Here is a 22,208-nt window from a genome sequence, read left to right on the forward strand (position 1 = left end):
GAGCTCATTGCATTTGGTGCTTGAGGGAAGGGTGGCGGGGGCTGGGGAAGGGACATAGAAATAGCTACTTGAGTAGTCATTACTTTTCAAATGATCCTGAAGTAACAGGTGCTTTTGACAGAGGAGCATGAAGACAGTAACGTTTCAGGTTGTCAGACTACATCTATGACTCGACTAGTTGGGCACCAGATGCACTCAATTGGGGCCCCTCCAACTTGAGGTGATGATGTGAGTATATGAGAACAACAAACATGAGAGATGGTGACTGATTTAGTGGGAACAAGGACATTAAAGGCAGTTAAGCAGGTCAGCAGAGGTGAAGGGTGACAGTACTGGGAATTTGAGAATCAGTTTGTGAAGGAAATGAGAGTCTTGTTTCCCATGGATGGATGACGAAAATCATGTCAAGCTGCACAGCCCCAAACAGAAGCTGCTTGGTGGACTCTGGGACACTGCATGAGGATGGTGCAAAGTAGTTTGCCTAACAACCTCGAATATTCTGTTTCTCACAGAAAACAATGGACCGGATTTTGCAGTCGGCAGTAAATGAATGGGAGCAGCCATTCATTACTCTGGCACTCATTCACAGACTTTCTATGGGATTTTGCACTGCAACTTGCTGTGATTAGAAAGCGACTGTGCGATTCCTTAAACAATCAGATTGAAGAATCATCAATGAGGCATGCAGAAGCTGACCCAGGAAGGATCTGTTAGAATATTTAACTCAATGTCAAATCATGTATAGAAATTGAAGTAGAGGGAAAGATAGGATAGAGAGAAAAGACAGAAAAAAAAATGCCAACCATAATTGTTGAAGGAATGAGCCTCCACACTTGTAAAAATTAATTTTCAGCATCAGAGAGGCTGTTTGCCAGCAATTAAGACTTATCATGCCGTTAACCATTTACTTACATTGGAATGACGAGCCCAAACTTTTTCTAGTAAGCTTCATCTGGATCTGAAGTTAGCACAGCAACTTCACACAGTTCCATGTATCTGCATTCTGAGTCTCTCAGCCAGTTGCCTGTATAGTGCAGCTTCCAGAGGAACTGGGAAACTCAAGACAGCGACTTCCTGATTTCCACATTTAACTGCACATGTACAGTCACCAGAAGTTGCTGTCTGATTTGCTCCATAATAGCAGTGAGCATGGTTAGCTTCACCATTATTAGTACCATAAAATATGGTCTTATAAATCAGGGATACAGCACTGGGGTGGCAGAAAGTGTACCACACCAATCTATTTTCACTGCCGTCATCCAATCACTCGAGACATGTGTGGGTGTGGGGAAATATATAAGGGTCACATCACATTCCAGTCCCGTATCTGGTTAGGTTACAACTGCTTCAAATAATCTTCCTGGTAGAATTAAGGAAAGACATGATACATTCAAAATTAATAAAATCTATGTGAACTTTAAGTAAACTGTTTAACTCGGGAAGGGCACCTGTGTCTCTACCCAGTCTGGTCTACATTTAATAAAAGTTTTAAAAAAGAATTCAAGGAAGATTGAGAAAGGAATTTAATGGTACATACTTTCTCACAGGCAATTAGCGGTGGGCAATAAATGCCAACGACACATCCCATGAGCAAATAAAAAGAAAACTTTAGGGGACTAAAAGATACAAGTCCACAACAGAATATGGTTTCTGGCTGAGGTGCAGTTGAGGGGTCCAGTGGGGTGCTCTATCTGAAGCCAAGTGGAGGAACAGAATATGGTGAGATCATGAAATGCTTTTCTGCTGTTTGGGCGGCGCAGTGGTTAGCACCGCAGCCTCACAGCTCCAGCGACCCGGGTTCAATTCTGGGTACTGCCTGTGTGGAGTTTGCAAGTTCTCTCTGTGACTGCGTGGGTTTTCGCCGGGTGCTCCGGTTTCCTCCCACAACCAAAAAAACTTGCAAGTTGATAGGTAAATTGGCCATTATAAATTGCCCCTAGTATAGGTAGGTGGTAAGAGAATATAGGAAAGGTGGGGATGTGGTAGGAATATGGGATTAGTGTAGGATTAGTATAAATGGGTGGTTGATGGTCGGCACAGACTCGGTGGGCCAAAGGGCCTGTTTCAGTGCTGTATCTCTAAATAAATAAAGTACACTCAGCACTGTGTATTTTTAGATCATTGACTTGATCGCTCATACTGTAGCTAACTCTCAGCCACTATCCTGAGTGCAAATAGCACCAGAAATTCTGCTGAGCACATGGCACTGAAATTAGAGGCTTCTATTTCAATTTCACTGGTCCAGAAACAACTGTAGAAAAGGGAATTGGAGATCGCTACACGATTACCAAGCTCTTCAACTCTGTCAATCTTGTCTTAATTTACATTTTTTTTTGTTTTGAATTCTTCCCTCCATGTTGTGTGTCAGTATGGCTCATTGGAACCCCTCTGCACTAGAAGATTGTGGTTTCAAGTACCACTCCAAGAAACACGAATACACGATGCAGGCTGACACTTCAGCGCAGTTACTGAGGGAATGCTGCACTGTCGGAGGTGCCATCTTTCAGACGCAATGTTAAAGCAAGACCCCAACTGCCCTCGAGAGGACGTAAAAAAAAATCCCTCAGCACTATTTTTAAGAGCAGTGGAACTCTCTTGACAATATTTATCCCACAATCAATTATCACTAAAACAGATTATTTGATCGTTATCACATTGATGTTTGCAGGCCCTTACTTTGCGCAAATTGGCTGCCATGTTTTCTACACCTTCAAAAACTACATCATTGGCTGTAAAGTGCTTTGGGACATCCTGAAACATGACGCTATATAAATGCAAACCTTTCTTCTAGTTATTTTGTAGTCTATTGTTTCCCCCACCCCCTTTCTTCCCTGAGCATGTTGACTGTTCGGGTGGGGTTGGGGAAGGGGGTGAGGGTGGGGTTCTATCTGCACAAAATGTTCACAAGTATCTCACTCAAAAGACACTTCTTCACATGTGAGTTTAGTGTCAGGACATTAGATCATGGGAGCATCATAGTTGTCTATTCCACCTCCACGCCCCATCCCCCGACAACCACAGATGCACAGTTTTGGTCCCCCTCAGAATCAGTTGAATCAGAAGAGATGAGTAATCAAACATGGGGTCTGCCCCCTCTGCATGGGCCAAAGACTAAGAATATTGAGGGAATCACTGGAATGCACCTTCCATGACATTGGCAGCTGTCAACTCATGCCTCTGAAACTGAGAAACAAACTCTCCTTTCTTTCACACACTGCAAGGTCGGACTCGTAAAGCCTGAAATGTGAGCTTCCTGTGACTGATACCTTGACTATTTTAATATATTTAGAATTCTGTAGAATTTACATTTGCTCTAATTGATGTCAGGGCTGCCACATAACTTGAGGCAACTCTGCCCTCTGGTGTTCAGCAGAACATAAGACACCTGATAAAAATGGTGCTCAAATCTATCATCTAATGGGAGGCAAGGTGGATTTAATTCCTGATTTTTTTTTGCCAGTTTTCCCTCCTCATCTAGCATCTACACTCATATTCCAGCAACGGTTACTGGATCACGATCAAGCGGCAGGAACTCCGGCTTATTCTGCACTTTAAATGCTGATTTACCTTGTAGCAGGAGTCCCCCAATCTTCAGCGAAATCATTGCAAGTAAAGGCACGGAGCTTTCATGGAAGCACCTGAGCGGAAGAGATTCCGATCATTCGGAATGCACAAGCAGGGTTGATAATGATATGGCAAAGACCTCCTCGATCTAACTGTTGCATTCAATACACTAATTTCTCCATTCTCCACCAATACCTCTCTTATCGAGCTCACTGGGACTGCCCTCCTATGCAACTTCAGCCAGAGCAACTCCATCACCATTCTCTTCCTAATTCCTTGCTTTGAGACCTGTGGACTCCAACAAGGATCTATTGTTGACTCCCTTCTCTTATTGATATTGGGAACACCACCACATGCAAGTTCCCCAAGTCACATATCATCCTGACTTGGATCTGTATCACCGATCCTTCATTCTCACTGGGTCAAAAAACTGGAACTCCTTTCCTAACAGCACTGTAGGTGTACCTACACCAGATGGACTGCAGCAGTTCAATGAGGAGGCTCAGCAACACCTTCTCAAGGGCAATCAGGGATGGGCAACAAATGCCTTGCTAGCAACACGTACATCCATGAAAAGAAAAAAATCCTTTTATTCTGGACTCTTGTGCTCCTATACCTCATCCCAACAATGGTGTTCTCATCTGGAAGTCCCTCTCTAAACTCTTCCACCCCAGCTTTTAAAAACCTCAAAATCTATCACTGACCAGAATTTGGCATCACCTCTCCTAACCTCATTGCCAGCTGTCCATTGTCTTCTGTTAAACACCGTGCAGCAGTTCTTTATATTAAAGGTGCTGTACAAATCAAAGCTGCGGAGAGTAAAAAAAACGAGAAAAGGATTGTCCATGGCCAAATCTCAGGCCAGGTGTGGAATCTCCTTGTTGGGGTCATTTACTTACCTTCCCATCACAAGTGCGAAGTATTCTCAGAGACACAACCCGTTTTCCAGCAGCCTCGTTGTCCCTGTTTCTAACGCACTTATTGTGTCCAATACCAGAGCTACAAAAGAGGGCACCACTGAGAAGGCCCAGAATCACCCTCTGTTTTCTCTCCTGCTCGGCTGAAACTGCTAACTCTTGCTGAAGTTCTTTCATGGGCAATTGCCCCCTCTGTACCTCAGTCAGCAAGACTCAATGTTGAATATCAAGACAACTATTTGACTGTACATAGCGTCAAGACAAACCCAATCCTGACCTCTCCATTTTACAACTGGAGTCACTGGGTAAAAAGCTAAAGAACTCAGGCCCCCAAATTAGTGGCATGAAGGCAAAATATAACTCTCAACATTGAGCATGAATCATCTGTGGGTGGGTATGGTGAGATGGTGGTTATGGTACTGGACTGAATCCAGAGGTCCCAAATTCAAGTCCAACCATGGAATGGTAGGAGATTGCATTCAATAAATCTGCTCATTTGGGGACTGGCACCAGAAATGTTGCTGGATTGCCATAAAACAAACAAACGGCTTCACTGAAATCCTTCGGGAAAGGGAACTTTCCGAACACTAGCTGGTGCACTGAGGCAGTCCTGACTGGCAGAGTGTCATTTCCAAACATCCTCATCTACTACACTCACACCACCCACCCCGTGGCAATGTAATCTGAATTTTTTTAGGCCATTTTACAAAACTCTCTGGGAAATTCCTCCCCAATGCTTGAAGGCAATGGAGAAAGCTCCAGACCATGAAGAGCACACTATTTCTACCCACCCTGGCTTATGTGAGTGAAGATGGTTGAATCTTAATGCCCTCTGAAATGACAAAGCAGTCACTATAACGGAGGCAGCTTGTCATCTTCCCATGGCAACTAGGAATCGGCAATTAATGCAGAACTTCCAGCGTTACACTCCATAAACACAAGCTTATCCAAAAATGGCTCCCAGTCCAACACCACCGCAAATTTTAAAATTCTCACCCGCATTTTCAAATCTCTCCATGGCTGCACCCCTCCCTTTCTCTATAACCTCCTCCAGCACCAGAACGCTGAGATCTTCAAGCTCCTTCAATTCTGGCCTCTCGCACATCTCTACTTTTAATCACTCCACCATTGGCAGCTGTGCTTTCACGTGCCTTGGCACCAAGCTCTGGAAATCCCATCCTAAACCCCTCTGCGCCTGTCTGGCCCTTTAAGATGTTCCTTAAACCCAACCCCCCCACTTTTGTCCAAGCTTTTAGTCAGCTGCCCTAATATGGCTCCATGTCAAATTTTGTTCCATAATGCTCCTGTGAAAGGCACTATATAAATGCAAGTTGTTATGTCACCAACACCCCATAAATAAATGAGGTCCCACCATTCCGCGCACACTGCATATCAAAATACACCAGAATTGACAACTCTTCAGTAATTAAACAGAAAATGGTTAAGGTGTAGGAAAATTTAATACGTACTATAAACAAAGTATTTACACCAAAATGCACGAACAGTGGCCTTTTCACAAATATAAATTAATATTTACTTTTTTTTTTAAAGTCATTTTAAAAAGTCCACATAACTTTTACAGAAACTCAGTACCGACCCCCTCAGCAAAACAAAAGTGGGACTGTTGGCAGCTTATTTTCTTGTGTCCTCTTCCACCACTTTGACATCATTTTCATTCTTACTGTCTTTAGAATTTGAGGCAGGAACCATTTAAAAAAGAGTTTTTTAAAAAAAATTTAAAATTAGGGAATATATTCATGTTACAGTTTCACATTGTATCTGATGCACGGAGGCAGTATCGGAAGGGTGACAGCAGCCTGTTACTTGTCAAGTGGAAGATCTGAAGAAATCAAGGGTAGGAGGCTAAAGAAACACAACAAAATTCTTCCCAACAGAATGCCTTGGAACTCTCAACAATAAACATCCTTAGAAGTTAGTTGCACTTGTGTGTGCATGCATCCGTTACACCAAAACGCTGTACGGTTTTCTACACTATGATGATGGCACCGCGAGAGGCAAACAAAATTCAGCTGAGGCTTGCCAGTGAAGAGTTTTCCTCTTCACTGATGAACTTTTTTCAGAAACATCGTCACAAGTGGTCTTGCTCCTGGGTCCTTGTTGTTATCAACTGGCATGAGTACCCACTGCTCACCATTACAAATCTCTGGGCAGAAATGATTTTATCCATGAACTGTACAGCAAGGAGATAGTCAGATCTTTGTATTGCCCTGACTGATGGTGCTGGGGTCCAGGAATTCTTTTGTGCACCAGACCATTGGACATCTTCACCTCTGCTGTTTCAAGGTCCATTGCACACACATGATTCAGCACAGCTCGCTCACTGCCACCAGCCACATTTTTGTTGCAGTTATTGTAACCTTAGATTTTCACACAGCCCTAAAATGTAAACCTCAACTCTTGTCAGTTCCTCAACCTCTTCACTCTCTATTTGATTATAATTCTTGCATTGAAAAAAGGGACAGATCAGCACAATTACAAAGTGCCTTTTTGGATCATTATAAACCAAGCCAACAGGTAACAAACCTCCTGACTCTCATTCTTCATTTATGCAGATCTAGATTCATAATTATGGCTCCCACACATCTGGTCTACTCTGAGCTAAAGTTGGCCCTCGACAATAGTGGGGCTTCTATTAGGGTTCAGTACCTCTTATCCTTCACCTGTGGCACTCGGCATACTTGTTCCTCTCGTCTCTGAGCCCACCATTCATAACCTGCTTGGTGGTAGGGTGTTGGCTGAGCCAGGATTCAGTACTGTTCTGTCATCTTGCTGTCCAGCAAAAAAGTGACACGGGAATTATATTAGAGGAAGGGTTATTTTAGCTTCTATATAGCAAGTTAAAGGGCCCAATTAATGGAACTACGGACCTCCAGTTTATTTTTTAAGAAAACCTTCTCTTCCTGTGGAGAAATGTCCCACCCAGAATGGCACGATTAAAATCAGGAGCTCATTATCACTCTTGAGTTAGCATGTTCCAGATCAATGGTCGTCAAGCAAGATGTTGCCAGGGATCCGTCCCTTCAACAGTAAGTTGCTGAGTGACACTGGCCTATTAGCACACCATGTTTTAGCATTAGGTGTGGTACAGTGAAGTGGCAGAACAGTGCAATTAGATCAGCAACACGTCCAAAATGATGTGTTGTAGGAATGTGGCAGTTAGGACACAGTGCCAATCTGTAACCAAGATGAATATGGGGGGGGGGGTCTTTGTGAGAATGGGGATTTCCACTGGACTTGCCATCTGGGCAAAACTGTGGGGTAGGGTATGGAAAGACAGGCAAATGGAGAGTTTAAATAACAGGTTGCACAGAGACCAGGGAACAGCAGCAGGGCTCGGTGGGCACACCCCATTTGGAAGGGGCCACGATTCCTTCAGCCATTCTGCACCCCAAAATCTATTTCATTTAGTTTTGTAAATTGCTCATTATGTAAGTAAAACACATAGGAGGCAAGTACTGTAATGGGTCCGCTATGAAGTCAGAAGTAATACTGATTTAGTACAACTGACTCACAGAGGACTGCCTCATTTAAAAACTAAAAAGCACAAAAGAACTGTGAATTTTAAAAAAAAGCATTTATGGGATGTGGCGTCACTGACAAGGGCAGCACTTACTGCCCATCAGGTCAGACTTTCCAATCAGGTTTCCCCTTCCACCCAAACAGGGTAATCCTTGATAGCAGATTATGCAAACAGTGAATTGTGTTCACACTGAATGTTAATGTGGTGCAATGCAGGCAAATGCTGTGTATCCCTGCTCTCCTGCAAACAGACCCTTTTCTTCAAGTAGTGAACAGTAACTGTAACACTTGCTGCCATGTTCAACCCAGATCCTTTTCTAGGGGCCAACAGATTGTCTAAGGACCAGCTAGAATTTTAGCATAAGTCATACAATTGTCCATATTCAGTTTAAAAAAAATTAACTCCATGGGAATTTTTAATTATAATTTAATTCGTCACATCTGCAAAGGAGGCAATTTGTTTTAAAAGTGTGCTGTGGGGAGATTCAGTCTTATGTAGCTTAACTTTGCACATTTATCCAATCCTCAATTACCAAGGTCTGATTAATGTGTCCTGTTACATGGTTTCACAAATAATGCAGTAGTGGAGGAAATACAAGGGAACATGGGACACACTGAATATCTCCAAATGCTGCTGAAATGTGTGCATGGAAGCAAGATTCCAGAGCCCATTCAGTGCATCAATGCTTGGGTGAGTCAATAGACACGGATCAGAAATTATTTAATCATCAAAAATCATTTTTTTTTTTTAAAAACAAAAAATCTTAGGAACCCCAAAAAGGCCTTTTTTTTTTTAAAAAAAGAAATTTAGTTGGATTTATTTAAGTAGAATGCTCTCAGCCATGATTGTGGGCAAGAGAATTGTTTGGTGACTGGGCGCATGTGTGCCTGGGCACAGATGTGTATAGTGAGAGTACATGCGTGGGTGGGTGTGGGCGCAGCTGGATTGCGAGGGGTGTGTGCAGGGCATGCGAGAGAGGGGAAATGCCACTTTCTCCAGGAGTTGAAACACTGAAAGAAATACCATTCAGGATATCAGCTCTGCTTCCAACAACTCTGAGGAATGCGGGAACTTAAACACTGACAACTGGCCGTCTCTATGGCACAGACAATCATTTGCAGAATATTTCTCTAATCAAAAATAAAACAGTGCCTACCTTTCCACTCTGGTTAAACATTCCTCCCTCTTTCTTCACAAGTTTTTTTTTAAACATAAATATTACCACCCCACCCCCGCCATCAACACAGGTTGGAACAATGTCGTAAAAAAATAGGTTATTTTACTTGTGAGGATTAACCGAGCCACAATATCCAAGGCAGAAGGAAACTTGGTGCAGGCAGGGTGAGGGGAAGCTAACAGAACAAAGTGCTTACATTGGGACCCAGTCCGACACAAAACTTCTGCATTGCGGATCGTGAAGACTGGCCGTTAGAATCAAGATACTGATTTTGTTTTTGCGATTCTTGCGTTTAAGTCCTAATACTTTTGCTGCAAATTACGATACTACATTCTAAAGACAGATTCCAGAAATCAGAACAAGGCGCATTTGTACTGAACACAAAGTGCTAATCCCCGCCCGCTCTGCTTTTCCGTTCCTTCTCTTCTAGCGAGACACTAAACTCTCGTCTACGGAAGAATTTCAGACCATCCCGTTTCCCTTTTTTTTTGGTATTTCTCGGGCAAATTACGGTAGTGCTAGAGGACAGGGTAACACATACAGTCACCCGCATCTCCCCCTCAACACCGGTACCGCACTCTATATATTAGCATGGAACCGCAAGTTATTTCCCCTGCTGATTCTGGAACACTATTTAGAAAAAGAACAGAGTTTCCCAACACTATTCAGCACAGAGAGAGTATTCATCACACACAGTTAGGATAAAACATAGAAGTATTTTGGCAGAGACCATGAACAGACAAAGCTGACAGGAGACATAACATCTTTTGTGAATTGCACTTCTGTGCTGACACCCTTCTTGGACAGTCCTTTAACGCACCATTAAAATCACTGCCTGCAACGCAACAGCTGTTGTTTCCCAAAAGCCCAATCCTTCACCCTCCCTTTCTGACCAAGGTTTCCAGAACGAACACGCATGCACGAATTTGGTCTCCGTGCCGACTCCATCTTTTTTTTTTAAAAAGGTCCAAATTGCGAGCGTTCTTGTTCAAGCAGCAGAAATCTCTCATTCTCCCCAATTGTTTCACATTCATTGTGCAATTGATATCACAGCAGTCGTTCAACTTTTTTGTGTGTGGTGAGAATAGGGAAAGTGTGGGTTTTGTTTTAACTTTATAAAATGGAGAACTGTGGAGCAGTTTCCCATTTTGCTCAGAACAGACTCTACGTTTTCCTTACATTCCAGTTATAGTCAGGAGTATTCTTGTGTTCCAGTGAGCGGTCTAGAGGGGACCTGTGCTCAAGGGGGGATTTCGAATCGTGGGGGGATTTCTGAGAGAGGGGTGAGCGATGGTCCGTTCCGGGCGTCTTGTGCTCCATTGGCTTTTCGAGCTGAAAGGGTCTATAGTGTTCAGAAGGTCCCTGGCTGTGGTAGGCCCCAGGGGGTCTGTGATCGGGCAATCTCCGGAAGTCAGGTTGATGCCCTAAACTGTGGTGGTCCTGAGGTCTAAATTCATCTGACCTGCGTCGTTTCATATCCTGATGACGCCTGGAAGGAAAATGAAGAAAAGCTTCAATGACCAAAGCCAATTTGCTCATGACTTGTTCCAAAGTGTAGCCACAATGATAGCAATCATATTCGAGACTGTCACAGGAGAGGGAAATTGCTGAGGCCCTAAACATGATATTTCAGGGTTGTACTGAGTGTGCGGGAGCAAAACAGAATGGCTAATACAGTAAACCATTTTTAAAAGAAGGAGACACAAGTAATCCAGGTAATTACAGATCAGTTAGTTTAACATCTATGGTGGTGATCTGGAGCAGTAATTATACTCCGAATAGAAGCAGGCTTAGTGCTGTGGAACAGCAGAAGAATTAGTGAATACAGATTCACAGAACATTACAAAGGAATGTAAAAAAACTGAATGCAATTCTAGGTTTATCACAATTGGTGTAGAATATAAAAGGCTAAGAGGGGAGTCATAGAGCACAGAAACAGGCCCTTCGGCCCATCGTGACTGTGCCGGCCATCAAGCACCCATCTACTCTAATCCCATTTTCCAGCACTTGGCCCGTAGCCTTGTATGCTATGGCATTTCAAGTGCTCTTAAATGTTGTGAAGGTTCCTGCCTCGACCACCACTTCAGGCAGTGAGTTCCAGATTCCAACCACCCTCTGGGTGTAAAAGTTTCCTCAAATCCCCTCTAAACCTCCTGCCCCTTACCTTAAATCTATGCTCCCTGGTTACTGACACCTTCGCTAAGGGACAAAGTTTCTTCCTATCTATGCCCCTCAGAATTTTGTATACATCAATCAGGTCCCCTCTCATCCTTCTCTGCTCTAAGGAAAATAACCTTAGCCTATCCAGTCTCTCCTCATAGCTGAAATGCTCGAGCCTAGGCAACATCCTGGTGAATCTCCTCTGCACCCTCTCCAGCGCAATCACATCCTAAGTCCGTATGAAAACTTATAACTTGTTAGAATGCTGCGCGCAGATTAGGGGGCACACTATTGGAAGGATACTGAGGCTTTCGATATAGTATAATGCAGATTCACTAAGTTGCTGCCTGACAGGAGAAAATACAAATACTAAAGATTGGAAAAATTGAGCCCTTTTGTTACAACACAGTTTTGCAGGACAGTAAAAGTGCTTCAAATTATGAACGGATGGGACAGAACAAAAGTAGACTGTTACCAGATTCTGAACCCCATAACCTCAGCTGGGGAGCATGCATTGTCAGAGGTTCAATCGTCTGCATTGGTCGCAACTACTACTGAGTAAGCAACAAATTAAAGGCACCTGTCGTAATAATCCCGGTGGCCTCGGTGGTCTCGCTCATTGCTGTACTGGTTGTATGGTCTCTTGCGGTGAATGTTGTTCAGCCGATAATTGCCAGAGTTCCTGTGTGGATCTCCGCGTGGCCTCCGGTCCCCAAAGTGATGGTCCTTGTATCTGTGTTGGTCATATGGGTGATGCCGGTCAGGTCCCCACTGCTGGTTATTGTTATTGTAGTTGTACATTCGATCCCTCTGTCGGTCTCCCCGATCTATATAAAATAAGACAGACAAGAGAAAGCTGACCTCAGTAGAAGCATTTTGGCAGATCTCATTAACCCAATGATGCTCGCATGACAGCCCTAAGTGTACTTTAGCTCAGCCTGTCCACCACCTACAAGGCACAAGTCAGGAGTGTGATGGAATACTCTCCACTTGCCTGGAAGGGTGCAGCTCCAACAACACTCAAGAAGCTCAACACCATCCAGGACAAAGCAGCCCCCTTGATTGGCACCCCATCTACAAACATTGACTCCCTCCACCACTGAGGCACAGTGGCAGCAGCGTGTACCATCTACAAGATGCACTGTAGCAACGCACCAAGGCTCCTTAGACAGCACCTTCCAAACTCACGACCTCTACCACCTAGAAGGACAAGGGCAGCAAATGCATGGAAACACCACCACCTGCAAGTTCCCCTCCAAGTCACACACCATCCTGACTTGGAACTATATCGCCGTTCCTTCACTGTCGCTGCGTCAAAATCCTGGAACTCCCTTCCTAACAGCACTGTGGGTGTACCTACCCCATGTGGACTGCAGCAGCTCAAGAAGGCAGCTCACCACCACCTTCTCAAGGGCAATAAATGCTGGCCTGACCAGCGACGCCCACGTCCCATGAATGAATAAAAAATAAAAGCATGTTCCCCCACTAGTCTGTGACAGACCTGATGCTTCCTGCATATCCAGGACATCAAGCACAGTCTGGGGCAGAGTGTTGAGCCTGAATTCAGGATTGTTTCCTCTCCTTATGCATTCCAGTGAAAGAAATCAAGGGAAAGCTATGAGGCAGAGTTACCCCAGCTTCCGCACAGCAAGCGAAAGGACCCAATAAAAATCGAGACTGGCCCAGCATTTTACTGTTTTTCTTTCTCTGCTTGTGAGGAAGGTGCTTGGCTTCCATTTGGCAATTGTGGCGTGACTGAAAACACCGAAATTTCCAATACAAGCCCACAGGGTACAGGGTCCTTACAGCGACAATCATGCTAGGCACCGCCCTGATAAAAAGCCTCCAAGCCTCCTAAGTCTTCACTGGAATCAGCCAGATACACAAGACTGGAACAGTCTGGCTTGAGGAGTGTGTGCCAGAACACCATCGATCCCTACCTGCATTGTTGAAAGGCCGCTTGTTCAGTTGGTTGTAGGGCTCCCGGTGGTGGCTGTGCATTTGCTGTTGGTGATGGGGTGGAAGCAGGTGCGGACCATGGGGACCGTGCTGTGCATGTGATTGAGAGTTCATGGAATCACGACTCGACCCCGAGGGTTCCGGTTTAAAGTGACGCCTACTCTCTGAATTATTCTCCTTCTTCTTCTGTTCCTCCTGAATGAGTGGCATATTGAAGAAAACCACAACTAAATCAGAGCCGCACAGGTTCAGTGAGGAAGAAACAATCCATTGCCCCTACCACTCATGAATCAGCTGAATTGTTCCAGCAGAAAGCTTCAGAAGCACCCTCTAATACCACGGCAAAGGAGCCAATCCTAGCCAACATGCATGTATTACCTCCAGTGCATGCTGACAGACTATTTGACTCTGTGGGACATCACAATGAAGCCTGATCCCACATGTAGTTGATCAGAAAGGGGAAATCTGGCCAATTCACCACTTCTTAAGCAAAGGGAATTGAATTAACTGCAGTACCCATTAAAAATCACCCAGACTGTGGTCAGCTAAATCAGAAAAGACTCGAGATGGACCTTCCCATTCACCCTCATTGTGAGGGTCTCACTAATGGACATTCATCTGCTCTTTGTGATAAACACACCTGCTCTTACAAGCTTGCTCAATGCTGACTCAGTTACACTCCTGACTGTATCAGTAATGGGAGCTTTATATTTCACTTCATCGTCTGCAGTAAAAAGAATTCCAGTGCATTCAATCCAAATATTTATGATTCTACACTTCCTCAAACTCCTGGTTTCCCACCCCATCCCAAGTCAGCTCAACTCTCTCCTGATAGGGGAGGAAACAGGACTACACTCAACATCATCTCTCACTCGTACTTCTCCCAGGAAGCCTGTGTGATCCATGTGGAGGAAGGGCAAGTGAATGTGACATTAACTGGGATATCTTTACCTCTTCTTGGGACCGCCTCTTCTGTGCTAACTTGTACAGTTTGTGCAATTTTCTGGCGTCAAACTCTGTGAACTTGGAGACAAAAATCCAGAGATTTCTGCGGGAAAAACAAGAGACTGTTTTAGTGAAATAAACTGCATCACTTCCTGGGTTTAGACTGGACTTGCAATATTTATAAATTGAGAGACGGAGGTGAATGTCTAAGGCTCTATGTGCAGGACACCAGCAAGGCTAAGAGTGGGAGAAAAAAATTAGATACAAGGTCAAATTTGGGTTTTAAAAGCCAGTCTGCTATGGACTGATTTTGCACTCCACTTGAACAGGCAGGTAGAGCCTCAGTTTAGCATTTCTGAAGTTACTTGTAGAAGGATTTGAGGGGAGTTAAGGAGAAATGTTTTCACCCGGGGGACTGGAACTCACTGCCTGCAAGGGTGGTAAAGGCAGAAACCCTCGCTGCATTTAAAAAGTACCTGGATGTGCACTTGCAGTGCCATAACCTACCAAGAGCTGGGAAGTGGGATTAGACTGGTTAGCTCTTACAGCCAGCAGGGACACGATGGGCCAAATGGCCTTAAATTTCTATCATTGTATGACTTTATCTGAAAGACAGTATCTTTGACAATTTAGCACTCCCTCAGTACTGCACTGGAGGCTCAGCAGAGATTACAAGTCCAAGAGTTGGACTTGAACGTATGATCTTCACTTTAATGTAAATAACCTATCCCTGTTATCTGTGCCATCAGATTATTTGTCGTATCTGCACTGACAAGACTGGAATTTTTACACCTGAGATTATCAGAATCAATATCAGAACATAAGAAAAAGGAGTAGACCGTACAGCCCGTCGAGCCTGCTCTGTCATTCAATACAACCATAGCTGATCTTTACCTCAACACCACTTCCCGCCCGCTCCCCATATCCCTTGATTCCAGAGACACCAAAAATCTGTCTATCCCAGCCTTAAACATATTCAACCATGGAGCATCTGCAAACCTCTGGAGTAGAAAATCCCAACTTTCACTTCCCTTTGAGTGAAGAACTTTCTCCTCAACTCAGTCCTAAATTATGCTGAGACTGTGCCTCCATGTTCTAGATTCCCCCAGCCAGGGGAAACAACCTTTCAGCGTCTACCCTATCAAACCCCATCAGAATCTTGTATGTTTCAATGAGATCATCTTTCATTTTTCTAAACTCCAGAGAATATCGGCCCAATTTACTCAGTCTATCATAGGACAACCCTCTCATCCCAGGAACCAATCTAGTGAACCTTTGCTGTACTGCCTCCAATGTAAGCATCAGGAATGAGATTTACAATCAGAAAAAGTGTGACAATCCACAAACCCACTTAAATACAGAGCCGAAGCCTTGTTTTCAGTAATATTCACATTTTCGCCCAAGTTTTAAACCATAAACATTTGAGCAAATCTCACTCCAGATGAGACTCAACAGGCGATGGGGTGGTTTTAAAACATGGGTGGCACACCATACCTTCTCCAGATCTTGACTTGCTCAGAGTCCATGTATGTTTTAAGGCACTCAGTAATTCGGTCACCGATCTTCAGCAGGCAGCTGCGGGTATGCTGGAGCTGCTCCTTCTCAGACAGCCCATCGTCTGGCTTGTCCAGCTGCTTCAGAGCTTTCTTCACCGGCCTCATTCGTTCTTTGCACTGACGGAGCAAAGGAGGAAGAACATTTATTCACAAATGCTTCATGGAGGTGAAGGCATCATTGAGCCACTCAAGTTTAAACCCAATCACCTCCGCTTTGGGGCCATTTTTGTTCCTCACCGTACTGTGTTTGCTTGAAGTTCTGACTCAAGCAGTACCTCACTAAAGTGGCCGCCATTCATTCAGCAAGAGATGTAACTGTGTATGAAGGAGTTATCTACTGGAGTTAAGCTCCACCTTGTCCTGACCTGGCATTCAGATATGCTCACTTCCCAGACAAATATACTGGATAGGGATCAGGAGCAGGCAGCCTGGCTGATTTCTTTCCTTCTTAGTCCAGGACACTAAAACCAACCCGGAGTGCCCAATGGGATACTAGAGAGAGAGCTTTACACAGTATCCAAGCTGAGTTGACAGTGCTCGATGTGGATTCTGATCTACAAGTGTTCCATTCACCACCACTAATATTCCTCACATATTACTCAGCACAAAATTCTCAAAACCCCCAATGTTTCCAAGTTAATTTTATGTAATTTTATTTATTTCTTCCCTTCTTCAAAGGATATAAAAAGTAGCATATATCCCTTGTGTACATTCTGCTATAGTCACTTACAATGCTGAATGTTTCCTGATCCAACTCATCCTCGCCCTCCTCTCCAATTGGCACTGGGTCATTGCCTGCTGTAATATGAACTGGACCCTTGGACACAGACCTCCGAATCTTGTCCTTAGCTTCAGTCTTTACCTGTTCAGAAGAAAAAAATGAGAAAATACTGCACAAAAAGTGAAGCCTTTCATCTTAAACTAACAAAAGGCAAAACACTGTGGATGCTGGAACAATGCAACACAGAGAATGCTGGTAACACATAAGTGGTCAGGCAGCAAGTGTGGAGAGAGAAATAGAGTTAACGTTTCAGTTCAGGTGGAATATCATTGATCTGAAGCGTGAAATCTTGTTTCACTCTCCACAGATGTTGCCTTACCTGATGAGTGTTTTCAGCATTTTCGGTTTTTGCCGCAACGAACAATGCAAGAAAGCAAAAACAGTGAGTGAATCTGGAGTACAAATCGGAGTGCATCAGAAGTTTGATGATTTAGAGTCAACCCTCCTTCAGACCAACTAGAGTTGCTGGTCCAGGATCCCTTCTCCAAACAAGCCTCGTCCCATAAATTCAAGCTCTATACAGAATCACCTGTTAATCCTTAAACTTACTCATGTCAAAAAGGCACCAACTGAGGAGACGTTCCTTGACTGTTTTGTCTTATCCACCACTGTGCCTGCCCCACTCCAACCCCACTTCCCTACACACCCAGGAATAACACAAACAGCAGCTGATAATTCCTCTGGCCCTGGCTCAATCAGCCCAAACTGGGCCAACAATGCAGTTTTATTCATACGGACTACATGAACCTTACAGAATGCTTGCAACCAGAAGACTGAAGCCACCAGTGAGAGTGCATTTTTACATGGGGCAGATTCCACTGCACCAGCATCTGAGGTATTCAGACTGACTTGACATCCGAACTGTAACGCCTCTTCATAAGTACCTCGTTGGATGTAAAGCAGACTGGGACAGCCTGAGGCTGTGAAAGACGCTATATAAATAAATGCAAGTTCCACCTTTTATCTGGCCACACAGCCAACACTCTCAATACCTTGTCCTTCTTTGTCTTGGTCTTCTTTTTCCCTTTCTGCCCATCTTTCTCCTTCTTGAGATTACCCTTCTCCTTGTTCTCCTTGTTGTCTTTCTTCTTCAGTTTTTTCTTCACGGGAGCCCGGTCCAAGCCACCATCCTGCAAGGAGAACAAAGCACCCCACTCTTAAAAATCAAACCTTTAAGAGCCAGTTAGGAACACTGCTCTAACGTTTGGTAGCCAACATTGCCACAGCTTCATTTATATGAGAAGATTCTTATTCAGCAAGTTAATATAATCTGAAATACACTGCCTAAAAGAGTGGAGGAAGCAGATTCAATAAGAACTTTTAGAAGATAATTGGATAAACACTTTATGGGACCATTTGCAGGGCTACATGAGAAGAGCAAGAGGAATAGGGCTAATTGAATAGCTCTTTCAAAGAACCAGCACAGCCATGATGGGTCGAAGTCACCTTCTGTGCTGCACAATTCTATGATATTGGGCCACAGAGTGGGGTGCCCATTCATGCCCAATCTACTAAGACAACGAACCGGTGAAGTGGACTCAGGAAGGCACAATGAAAATCCTAGAACTCTGTAGGAGCTGGAAATACTGACGAGAACTGACGGACATGTATGGGGTGGGAAAGGATTTTGTACAATGCCAGGACAGGAGACGCAGCTGTTACTGAAAGTTGAATAACCCACAGGGTAATATTTTCAGTGGCGGGAAGACCTGAATAGGGGATCAACAGGCAGCGTGGAAGGGAAATACATAATAGAATAACTCGACATGGTCTCTGTAAGGAATGTGACCAATGGGCTAAATGGTTCTTTCCTGCATATCTACTCCACAATACAAGAAGGTATAAATGCTCCCCAGTCCAGGAGAAACACGGCTTGATAAATGCCCATAACATTTTGCAGCAACATCTTTCTCACCAGTCAATTTCACTTCAAGAGGAAACCGGCGTTTAAGCACAGAAACCCCACAACTCACCTTCAGCTCTCCATCCTCCTCTGAAGCATTGTCAGAAAGTCGAGGGGATTTGATGTCATTGCCACTTTCATCCTTCAGTCTGGGTGCCTTGTTCTCTTTCTTCACTCTCGGTTTCCTTTTCTTTGGTTTTGTCTGCTTGACAAAAAGCAACCTTTAAAATTCTGCAGGCAACAACATGTAAGTGAGCTTCCACATCAAGCTTGCTCACTGTCTGTCAAATCAATCCGAGAGAGTAACTCGCAACATAACCAGACCCACTGCAGCTGCAGGGAAAAATGAAAGCGTTATGATAAGCTGGACGGCCGAAACCCTCTTGGATGCACTTTACATTTGTATGTGTTTGGCCAAATTGGTAGCACAGTCAGCTTTGGACCAGGAGATTGTGGGTTTAAGCCCCACTCCAGGACAGGTGCAAAAACATGGCTGACATTTCAAAGCAGTACTGAGGGAGTGCTACATTATTGGAGATATCAGATTTTGGATGAGATGTCAAATCACAGCCCTCATCATCTGTCAGTGTCTCTAGTGAATACTGACGATCCCTTGGCACTATGTGAAGACCAGGGAATTAGCCTAGTGACCTCCCAAACATTCACTACCCCCCCCCCCCCCAAAGCAGATTAACTCATTTGTGTTTGTGGGATCGAGTGCATTTGCAAACATTACAGTCAGTGCACTTCAAAGTGATCCACATGAAGCCCTTTGGCATGTTTTGAGATATAACGAGGTGCCCTAAAAATGTAAATCCTTTTTTCTTCATAAATCTGTATAGGAAGGGCAATCTACATAAAATCTTATTACACAGAAACAGATCATTCAGCCTAACTGGACTATTCAGGTGTTTATGCTGCACACCAAGCTTCCTCCCACACTACCTCATCTCACTATCAGCATATCCTTTCCTCCTCATGCATTTGTCTAGCTTACCCTTAAATGTATCTATGCTATTCACCTTATCCACTTCACGTGGTAGTGAGTCAGTACATTCACAGAACTTGAACTTTCTTTTCTAAGCGCTATTCCACATCTACTTAACTAACCTCCTCTTCCTGCTTCAAAGCATCCTTCTTGATCATGTCTTTCTTCAAGAGCTTGATTAGGTAATCAGCTCGCGACTGGAGGTGTTTGGCTTGTGGTTTCTGATCAGGATCATCCGGGAGAATCTGAATGAGAAACATCCAAGATGTTTAATCGGTTACAGCTCAAACTGCAGGAGAGATGCACCAAAAAAAAATCTTTGCACTTTTTTTTTTAATGAATACCATGTGTTCCATAAGTATTTTAATTCCAGTTTATATATTATTCAGCTCCCATGGACACTAACTTTACTTTTCGAAGTCTGGGTATAGCGCCCAGGCAAATGGACCAAGATATTAGAATAGCAATATGGAGATATTTCATTAATTTTCAAGCCTGCAATGCCTTTCAGACATGCTTACAAAGTGCTACACTGGCGGTACAAATTCCCCAGCCTTTTCATAGTTCAAATGTTTCTCAACAGCTGTCCCATCAAGAAGGGTAGTGGCCTTTGCACCTTCACCCTTCTGGCACAAACACGCCGAGATCAAATCACAACTGTGCTCCTCTGGGGAGACAGTGAGTGGAATATCCACGGACACCAGAGAGGTCTCCTGTGCCTCCTAATGGCCAGAGTAAGAGCAACACCAGGGAAGGACTATAAACAGTTGACATCCCAACGCCCCCCTATCCGTTTTTCCCCCTCATTACTTTGCGCTTATTGGGAGGGGACGTTAATTGCTGGGCAGTGGAACACTTTACCATTTCAGTCATCCAATTATCAACATCAAGCATTCCCAAGTTAGTTACAGCACGGGTTAAATGGTGAGTAAAGTTCCTTCAACAATGTGGCACAGTTGAACATCCCTTCCAAGGTGGCATGGTTCCACATCCCATGTCAGCCATCCTGTAGCCTTTTTGGGCAACAGTGCCAATTTCGTGTTGCTAGCCCATGATGAGTTTTCTCAAACTTATTTTACACAGGACCAGCAAATAGGAGAGTACCCCACCAGCACTCTCACCCCACCTCTCCCCATAAGTCTGGGCCAGATTTTGAATTGTGTCCCAGAGGTAAAAGTCCAGTGTTGATCCCATTACATCATCTGGTCCCCAGTAAAACTACCTTAAAGGGGGAGATGCCATAGAGAAACAGACTTAATTGGCTCCCTTCCCAATTAAGCCTGAACACAAAGCAAGCTGCAGATTTATTAAATGGAACATGGAATGGCCTACCTTATTGGTAAGCTGTAGATCTGGGTCCATTTTTATCTGCTCCCAGTTGCTATAACCACACTCATAGATCCCTATCAGCAAATTGGAATCCTCCTCCACACCCCAATCTGTGTCGAAATGCACAGCCTTCGCATGACAGGGTAAGCGGTACCTACGCAGCAGGAACAGCATGTAAATCACTGCACTTCTCAAGAGACAACAAACAAATCGACTCGCTGACAACGCAACACCAATTTAAATGCGCTACAAGCTAATGGGTTTTTTTCAAGCTGTGGGGCAGTCCATCTCTGTGATGATAATGCAAGATGCAAGTATCAGGAAACAATTAAAAATGCCCAGCAACAGATAGCTGAGGGCAACAGCTGACCATTCTCCCCTCCCTCCTTGAGATCAGCAATGTCAGCATACACTAGGTAGCAAACAATAGCAGTTGCCAAATTAACAGTGGGCATATTAGCCTGCTTCAATCTATTTAATACAATATGTCAGACTTATTTGCCATACATCAAGTGTTACCTTCAAAATTATGTGCGACACTTGAAAAAAAAAAAATACAAAGGCCGTTACTTGGAATCTACAAAGAAAGTTGCCAGGAACAGAAACTACCAAAGCCAGAATGTCTGGAGCATCTCAATTGACCTCATTGATCATGCAGTTAAAAATAACCTCACCCAGTGTTTACTTAAGAGGAATTAGACACCCTGGCTTTAAAGAGATACAGCTTCATCTCAGCAGCAGAATAATGCGTCACGCAGTGTAATGCAACTTCATTACCATCCAACTTACTGGGAGGAGCATCATGGAAAATCCACTGGTAGAAAAATAAATGCCTCAATTATCTTCTAGACGAGAAATTACTGAACTCACTTCTTTCTCTCCTCAGGGTCGACAGGAATGGCTTTATGCAAAGCTTCAAACTCATCTTCGTGAATGAGAATCGATTTGACGTTGACCTGGACACCAGAAACCTTAACAGTTGGCCCTCTTTTTTTCCCAGGACCCTTTCCTGCAACATAATAAATTGAAAGTACAGTGCATGAGCACCAGTTAGAGAACAGAACACAGCCATGTGGCTCCCCTCCCAAACCTGTTAATGACTCTTGTTGAATTACGTTGTTTTGGAGTCAGCACCTCTTGATAACTTCGAACATATTAAAATCTTGCCTATCGTATGAACATCCTGCGAGCGTCTTTCTTAACTTCTGAAAGATTTTAATTTGTCCTCGGACTCACAATGAACGAGCAACACCAAGGATGGACCACTAGTACAAAAATAAATCTCGAAAATCCTGCATAAATAGAGCGAGCAACTCCCCTCAAATCATAACTACTGGCATGTAGGAAATGGCTAAGTTTGGATAACTTGAAATGAGAATAAAATATGG

At 43.9% G+C, this 22,208-nt stretch overlaps 1 protein-coding gene across 3 annotated transcripts in view; it reads right to left on the bottom strand.

Moving 5' to 3' along the window:
- Positions 1-5,922: 5,922 nt before the first annotated feature.
- The window catches only part of chd2 (chromodomain helicase DNA binding protein 2), a 92,516-nt gene continuing 76,230 nt past the window's right edge, over positions 5,923-22,208 (bottom strand). For all 3 annotated transcript variants that reach the window (XM_068018098.1, XM_068018099.1, XM_068018097.1), the window contains 11 exons: positions 21,691-21,829; positions 20,824-20,974; positions 19,614-19,736; positions 18,574-18,705; positions 17,593-17,730; positions 16,550-16,681; positions 15,758-15,936; positions 14,270-14,366; positions 13,300-13,513; positions 11,940-12,186; positions 5,923-10,688 (listed from right to left, as the gene is read on the bottom strand). In XM_068018098.1, the coding sequence (XP_067874199.1) occupies positions 10,364-10,688; positions 11,940-12,186; positions 13,300-13,513; positions 14,270-14,366; positions 15,758-15,936; positions 16,550-16,681; positions 17,593-17,730; positions 18,574-18,705; positions 19,614-19,736; positions 20,824-20,974; positions 21,691-21,829 (1,877 nt within the window). In that variant the 3' untranslated portion in view covers positions 5,923-10,363. The remainder of the gene's footprint in view (positions 10,689-11,939; positions 12,187-13,299; positions 13,514-14,269; positions 14,367-15,757; positions 15,937-16,549; positions 16,682-17,592; positions 17,731-18,573; positions 18,706-19,613; positions 19,737-20,823; positions 20,975-21,690; positions 21,830-22,208) is intronic.

This window comes from Heterodontus francisci, chromosome 38 (assembly GCF_036365525.1).
Source record: "Heterodontus francisci isolate sHetFra1 chromosome 38, sHetFra1.hap1, whole genome shotgun sequence".
Taxonomy (NCBI): Eukaryota; Metazoa; Chordata; class Chondrichthyes; order Heterodontiformes; family Heterodontidae; genus Heterodontus; species Heterodontus francisci.